This window comes from Ascaphus truei, chromosome 3 (genome assembly GCF_040206685.1).
Source record: "Ascaphus truei isolate aAscTru1 chromosome 3, aAscTru1.hap1, whole genome shotgun sequence".
NCBI lineage: Eukaryota > Metazoa > Chordata > Amphibia > Anura > Ascaphidae > Ascaphus > Ascaphus truei.
The window spans coordinates 137,874,357-137,883,025 of NC_134485.1; the positions used below are offsets into that span (position 1 = coordinate 137,874,357).

Consider the following 8,669-nt stretch of genomic DNA (forward strand, 5'->3'; position numbering starts at 1 on the left):
ATCTAGAGGAAGGAAAACAAAACCCCTAGTGAAATATCATCCAATGATATCTCATAAGGGGAAAAATAAATTCCTACCTGACTCTAAGTATTGGCAATCAGATTACTCATGAGCTCAGATAAAAGGTTAACCCATAGTAAAGATCTCTTTAATTAATAATAAGGCCTTGGTATTGCCCAGCTTTTAAAAAAGTGTTAAACAACAAAATTATATACAGTATAAAATGGTTATTGTACAGACATGTAAATAATCAGATTTTAAAGCCCAGAAGAAGCTATTTATGTTGCAGCATTTTTGCAGTTTTCCATTATGCAGCAGATTTACAAGTCAAGCACAGGACCTCTCCAATTTGCAATAGCATGTACAGTATTGTAGGAACCTAGACATCTCATCGTAAACATTAGATGTTTTTGCCAATGAAACAACTTTTCCTTTTCTTTTGATCATTGTTTTTCGTACTTTTGTGAAGTTGTTCATTTGTTCGATAAAACACATCAAAAGACTGGATTTCAGGGTTGCAATGTAATAAGTGGTGCCATAGATTGCCAAGTTTAAAAAAAAAACACATTTGTACCTTTCATCTTTATAAAAAACAGAAATTATTAGGGAACAAAACAGTTTCATCAAATGAACCCTTATTGCATGTTGTAGGTGATTGCTGCTTTTAACGAACTGTCTAAATCTCTAGCATCTCAGGTTGCCCTGGTAACCTCATACTTCGCTATGCTTTGGAGATACTGTAGCTCCATTATGATCTACAGGACAAATAATATTTGAACTGCTTGTGTATCCTGAAAAAGCATTAGACTTTCAATGTTTTCATTCCCCCTGGAAAGGGCAAGAGGAGATCTTTCAAAGTAAATATAATAGTAAAAATAAATTTTTTAAAACAGTGATCAACATGGACAGCTACTTTACGAAGTTTCTTATGAACAAAAATGGCTTTCAAAATAGAGTTATTAAACATAGTTCTATTTATAATAAAACATGGTGATAAAGTGCCTGACTTCAAACATTTGTACATTTGTTTAACATTGGGGAAATGCTTTTCTGCTCGTATTTTATAAAGATTACCATATATAATATTTATGTTTAGAAAGCAGAAAGGAATATCATTATAATAGAACTATTTTTTTTGTTTGAATAGAAAGTAGAACAATTAGTCTTTCAATTAAAAAAAGTAGCGGTGCTCTCGGGTTGTAAATTTAAAAAGGGCACCGTAACTTTTGAAGCATTATACTTAGACCACTGGATTTACATTATATTTGTATTATCTCGGCAATGCTACAGACACCTCCAGCAGTGACATGTTCAAATGATTTCATCTTACCAGTCAGGGAAACCATGAAGCCTTCAAATTCGCACATTGCCTTGCCCAGTATAAAGTAACCATTGACATTGTTGGAGAAGCAAACACTGGTCCCGAAGACAGTGACCAGTAAGTCAGCTACTGCCAAGTTGACCAGGATGTAGTTCAGAGGGGACCTCAGCTTCTTGTACCCGATGGAGACCACAATAACCAGACCATTGACAAAGGAAGCCAAGACCACCACAATGCCCATGAGCACAGCCGCCGACATAAAAGTACTGCGCTGGGCCATATGAGGCCACTGAGGACCATCAAAGGGTCCTGGGATCTCAAACTCTGTATAATCTACAGACATGTTTGCTGCATGCATTTTATTATTGTTTAGGTAGCAAATGTGGTTGAGGATTTGCAAGTGAATAAAAAATTGTCTCACTGTTTATGCAAAGAACCTCTTTATAATGTCCATGAGGCTTAATCCTCCTAAGAGGATCTTTTTCTTAAAACACTATAAGCTTTATTATGCTGGTTCTTTTCTAATCCACTTTCTGTTTCTTTACTTAAAAAGAGATCAAGAGAAACCAAAGCCACATTGCAAGCTGACCTGCACCAAAGGCACATAAACGAATTAACAAAGTACTGTGGGTAAATATTGTGCTTCTCTTAAAAAGGTAAAAGTGTGGAGGGAGATTTGCAGGGAATCAAAGAATTATCATGGTAACATCCCATACCCATAGTGCATCTATTGTACGTTCAGTATTATTAACACCTTCTACAAACACTTGATTGAGGTGATATCTAGTAATTGAATTGTGTTTTAAGTGCCAAGAATAATCTGTTGCTTTAACATCCAATTAATGATGGTTTCCAACTAAATTCACACTTGAATAGTCAAGGCAAATGTTGACAGTAACACACAAAAAAAACACCTTCTGCTGAGGAGATGTGAAACATTTTTTATCACAATGCATTGTACTGATTACAACTTTTCTGGAAATGTTCACGCAAGGTAAAACCTAATAAAGTTGAAATACTAAAGTATTAACTACAGTGAAGACATAAACATATAACTTATCTACTGAATGTGGCAGTGCATGTGCAATGATAGACAATAGTAAAACTATTGTTTTGGGGTCTTTCTTGATAATATGGAAGGAAGTGGCTGTAAAGCACACAGTTAGCAAAGTAGTATCTTTTGTACCATTTTTAAATGTTTCATCATTTATGATATCTATTGAAGGTTTTAAAGCTTAAGCTCTAACAGCCAACCTCCTGTATTTAAATACTTAAATCTACTGAGGGATCAATGTTATAAGCCTGATATTAAGAAAACGGATCATATATATATATATATATATATATATATATATATATATATATATATATATATATATATATATATATATAAATATATATATATATATATATATAAACAAACATCACAGCTTGCACTCAATGTACTGGTTCATATAGACAGGTGCTACTGTAGTCTCAAATAATATATATATATATATATATAAAAAGTAGAATTTACCAGATTGGAGTCCGGAAAAAACGAGACAGCACACAGTCTTAGTAGTTCCAATGCAGATGTAATGAATGTAACATGGCACCACCTCCAACGTGTCGGTACACTCAACGTGACCTTCCTCAGGGACGTGCAATAAGTGAATGCTAATCCACCACATTATATACCCAAACAAATCAAAATTAAATCAAACTCACCCGTGTAGGAGCAATATTGCCCGCGAAACCGCGCTGCTGTGACACGCATGCATCTGCTGGAACGCATCGCCATCTTGGATTTACCAAAACCTCCCTTTCAACTACGGTGGCCTCAATGGTCTGACTATAGGCACGATCGCGCATGCGCGGACTCGTCTTGTCTCTCTGGGTCGTGACACGCAATGTGCTGCTGAAACGCATCGCCATATTGCTTCCCAGCGTAATACACAGTTAACCTAACTATGGAGTCCCGAATGGTGCATATTGCCTATATAGTGGCGGTTCGCGCATGCGCGAACATACCCAGGCAACTCAATGCGCAAAATGTAATATAGCGCAGGCTCTTAATTCCTCAAGGGCTGACCCCACTATATGCATAACGGCACCTATATGAACACGACCTCAAGGACCTGTATGAGGATCTGTGATTACAAGTGCCCAAACTACATGAAGCAAGGCACCTGGCCGATGGGACCATTGGGGAGGATATGATATGTTGTCACATTAAAGCATATTTGAATGTATTTGGTTGTTTGCTTGATCATATATACAGAGGGACCCGTTCCAGCATGAGGACGCATAGCACACACAGCTACCTTATATAAACCAATAAATTAAACAACAAACATGTGAAATGATGTGTGCATCACTGTAAGATATATTGTTATCAATGTCCCACTATAATAAATACTATAACTACATTGACTAAAATAGTCTAAAATCGAAAACCAGATACCATGTATGATCACACCCATCTCTTCCTAAATAGAGTGACCAATGGGCTTTTAGTATATATGCCCAATGAGACAATATGTAATTAACAAGAGTATGTCTATCCGGAGCCAACATTCATACTGTACTCCTTAAGCAAACTCTGTCCTAAAGTCAGCTTATAACCGACAGGACATGTTTACACGACATGTCACATATTTAGAAGTCTCATATACACCATGTAGTATCTACGATCTCGAAGCGGGACATAGAACAAACTTGATGCACACACCAACACCCTAGGGTGAAAAAGTGAAAATGACAATACAAGGGCACATATGGAAATAACACATGAAGACGTACTGCAGAAATATCACGAAATGGACATTGACACAAAAAGACACATAATTACAGAACAATAAACAATTGCTCATCAGCACGAAGTGTCATAGTCCTGACTTCATTCATAGGAAACATCCCAACGAAAAATCTTCGTTTAGGCCAAAAGGGGCCACAGTTTTTAATTCAAAGATGTGCCTCGCTTCGCTTTGCAATAAAAGTCTGTTTCTATCACCCCCTCGTGCGAGCACTTTGACCTGTGAGATAGGCATGCACCTGAACGTTGCCAGTGAATGTTTAAAGTCCCTAAAATGTTTGGCAACAGGGAGACATTTGAACTCCAAATCCTTGGCGTCTGTAGATAATGCTTTACGAATTGTTGAACGATGGATGGCTATGCGTTCTTTAAGCATTCGCACTGTCTTCCCAATGTAGAGTAAACCACATGGACATTTAATCAAATATATAACAAATTTTGATTCACAATTCAGATGTTGGTGAATTTTGATTTTGGTCCCATTATGTGGATGGCAATAGAAAGACCCCACCTGCATATATTGGCAATTTGTGCAACCCTTACACCTGTAGGCCCCAGGTTTTTGGGTTAACCAAGTTTTGTCCTTGCTATATTTGTCAGCTGGATCTGCTTGCGTGATCATGTCCCCAATTGACGGACCACGGCGAAAACAAAACAAGGGGGGTTCACGGAAGAATTTTCCTATTTTATCATCATTGGCTAAGACATGCCAATTGTCTCTAATGCCACGTTGTATGCATGGGGACGCAGTGCTAAATGTACTTATAACATTAAATCTTGAGCTGTTTGATTGCTCGCCCAGTTCGGTGTTGGTACGATCTGAATTCTCCCATCTGATCACACGATCCAGTGCATCTTTGACGTCGACCGGACTATAACCTCGCTCTAGGAACCTGTTAGCCATGTTGATAAGCGCAGGTTCCAACTCATTGTGATCACTGGTGATTCGCTTCACCCGTAATAGTTGTGAATACGGAAGCCCCTTTTTCAACGGGGCCGGGTGGTGGCTTGTGGCATAAAGCAATGTGTTTTTGTCAGTTACTTTCTGGTATAGCCTTGTGGCCAATTTGTCGCCTGCTTTGTATACCATCGTGTCCAAGAATGGAATTTCAAGTTCACTGTAACTCAGCGTAAAACGTATCTTTGATGGAATATCGTTAAGACGGTTCACAAAGTCCTGCAATTCCACAGAAGAGCCACTCCAAACAATAAAAATATCATCAATGTAGCGTAAAAACTTTCTGATGTAGTGTGCATTGGGCGCATCGCATAAGATGTGGGTTTGCTCATACATGTCCATGTAAAGGTTCGCATATGATGGAGCCATGTTTGAGCCCATGGCTGTCCCACTGAGCTGGAGATAGTATGCATTTTCAAACCTAAAGAAATTTTTATTTAGGATGACTTCTATCAGGAGTAGTAAAAATTCAGATGGAGGTCCAGTCTGCAAAGTATTCGTCATCAACTTTCTCCTGATAGCCTCCAACCCCTCTTCGTGCGGAATATTCGTATAGAGGCTTGCTACGTCGAGGGTAGCCAATATGCACCCAGTTGGATTAAATGCTAGATCGTTAATATGCTCCATGAAGTTGGTAGTGTCTTTGACAAAAGTGGCCATACCCGCCACCAACGGTTGTAGATAAAAATCAACATATTGTGAAATCGGATGGCATAGTGATGTCCGAGCCGAGATGATTGGTCGACCTGGTGGGTGTGTTGTAGATTTGTGAATCTTGGGGATCGTATACATGACAGGTATTTTTGGATGCTGTTGCGTAAGGAAACCGCCAGTGTCTTCCGAGATCCATCCATTGGATATACCCATTTGGATTATGGCATCAATTTCCCCTTTGTACGCCCCAGTGGGATCCTTACCCAACTGTTTGTACGTTTCAGTGTCTCCCAGTTGGCGCAACACCTCTTCTCTGTAATAGAGGTAATCCAAAATGACGATTCCGCCGCCTTTGTCGGCGGCCCGGATAATGATATTCTTGTTATTTCTCAAAGATTTTACCGCCAATCTTTCATCATTCGTCATATTGAAGAAGCTGGTCTTCTGTGTCTTAATCTTGCTTCTTGTGGCTTTACCTAAAAGGTTCATAAATGTTGCAATACTGGGATTAGACACCTGTGGATCAAACGTACTGCGTGGCCTGAAGTGGGATCTCGCATATTCAGGTGCTTGATTGGCTTCTGATTTTGAAAAGAAGTCCTTGAGTTTGAGGTGTCTATTCAATTTAAAGAGGTCCACTTCCCACTTAAACGGGTCTTGCTTATATGTTGGCACAAAGCCAAGACCTTTGTGTAAAACATTTAGCTCCGCCGACGAGAGGGTGTGTTTGGAAAGATTAAAAATTACCGTTTCCTGGGCTGTTGTTTTGGACCTCTCCCCCTGTTTGGGTAGCGCTCCGGATATCGTCGTCTTTTGGCCTCCTCGCCTGATTTTCCTCCGGTGTCTCCGACTCCTATAGGCGGTTTGGCTCTCCCATCCGGGCCTTGTCCTAAAAAAGAAGAAGGTTCTGCAGACATGTTGTCACTGAAAGTGTCCGCGGCGTCCGAGAAGTCCGTATCACTGGTGTTGTACCCAGGCTTTCTATATCCCCCCCGTCTTCGGCGGGACTGGCCCCTCTGTTGACCTTGCGCACCTGTGGGTAGATCACTTAGCCCCAGCAACCATCTGTATACCCTACGATCTTTGTAATCTGATTCAACAATTTTGAGTTTCTCTCTCTTATATTTGATAAGATTGTTTCTGTATGTGTCTATAGAGGACTGTATTTTGTCCGTCCAATTCGTAGAAGTGTCTGTCTCTAAAGTTGTTCCATGTTTGGTGTAGATGGTGTCTATCTCTTTTTTAATCTTGATGATTTCCTTACTTGATTGATCAATTACAAGGATGATCAAGTCAAATGCACATTTATTTAAAATTGCAATCCATCTTCTACAGAACTCTGGATCTGTTCTCCCTATAGTGGGCTGGTTTTTTATTCTAAACCCACGGGGTAGCAGTTTCTCCTTGTGATAATGCGACAGCGTCACACCGTGCAGATAATAATCAACTTCCCTCTTTTTTAATTTAATCAGGTCATTGTACACGTCACTCGCTCTTTCTGGTCCCAAAACAGATTCAAAGGATTCCGTGTAACGGATGCTGGAAATCTCTGCCTCGCTGAAACTAGCTGACTCAGAGATGGCCGAAAAAAACCCAAACGTGTCTGCAAACTCCTCCATGTTATTTCTTAACGTGGATAAAATCAACATTCATTTATGTTAAGGCTGTTATAGATAAACCATCCACGGAGTAGGCCAAAAACGCCGTGGGCCACACACTTTAACCCCTCATAGGGTACTTGATATCCTTTTGCTGGCAGGTGCCCAACTCATATAGTTACACATGAAAAAATCATCTCAGTTGGCACACTGTAAACATAGATAAGATGCTGATGCTTGCCCCATATGCACATGTAAAAAGTAGAATTTACCAGATTGGAGTCCGGAAAAAACGAGACAGCACACAGTCTTAGTAGTTCCAATGCAGATGTAATGAATGTAACATGGCACCACCTCCAACGTTTCGGTACACTCAACGTGACCTTCCTCAGGGACGTGCAATAAGTGAATGCTAATCCACCACCTTATATACCCAAACAAATCAAAATTAAATCAAACTCACCCGTGTAGGAGCAATATTGCCCGCGAAACCGCGCTGCTGTGACACGCATGCATCTGCTGGAACGCATCGCCATCTTGGATTTACCAAAACCTCCCTTTCAACTACGGTGGCCTCAATGGTCTGACTATAGGCACGATCGCGCATGCGCGGACTCGTCTTGTCTCTCTGGGTCGTGACACCCATTGTGCTGCTGAAACGCATCGCCATATTGCTTCCCAGCGTAATACACAGTTAACCTAACTATGGTGTCCCGAATGGTGCATATTGCCTATATAGTGGCGGTTCGCGCATGCGCGAACATACCCAGGCAACTCAATGCGCAAAATGTAATATAGCGCAGGCTCTTTATTCCTCAAGGGCTGACCCCACTATATGCATAACGGCACCTATATGAACACGACCTCAAGGACCTGTATGAGGATCTGTGATTACAAGTGCCCAAACTACATGAAGCAAGTCAGCTTATAACCGACAGGACATGTTTACACGACATGTCACATATTTAGAAGTCTCATATACACCATGTAGTATCTACGATCTCGAAGCGGGACATAGAACAAACTTGATGCACACACCAACACCGTGTAAACATGTCCTGTCGGTTATAAGCTGACTTTAGGACAGAGTTTGCTTAAGGAGTACAGTATGAATGTTGGCTCCGGATAGACATACTCTTGTTAATTACATATTGTCTCATTGGGCATATATACTAAAAGCCCATTGGTCACTCTATTTAGGAAGAGATGGATGTGATCATACTGTACATGGTATCTGGTTTTTCGATTTTAGACTATTTTAGTCAATGTAGTTATAGTATTTATTATAGTGGGACATTGATAACAATATATCTTACAGTGATGCACACATCATTTCACATG

General features: G+C 40.1%; 1 protein-coding gene across 1 annotated transcript in view; it reads right to left on the reverse strand.

The window, feature by feature from the left end:
* Nucleotides 1-1,679, reverse strand: part of LOC142489198 (pinopsin-like) — a 149,626-nt gene extending 147,947 nt beyond the window's left edge. Inside the window, exon 1 of the mRNA XM_075589562.1 lies at nt 1,331-1,679. Coding sequence (XP_075445677.1) covers nt 1,331-1,679 — 349 coding nt within the window. The remainder of the gene's footprint in view (nt 1-1,330) is intronic.
* Nucleotides 1,680-8,669: the final 6,990 nt, after the last annotated feature.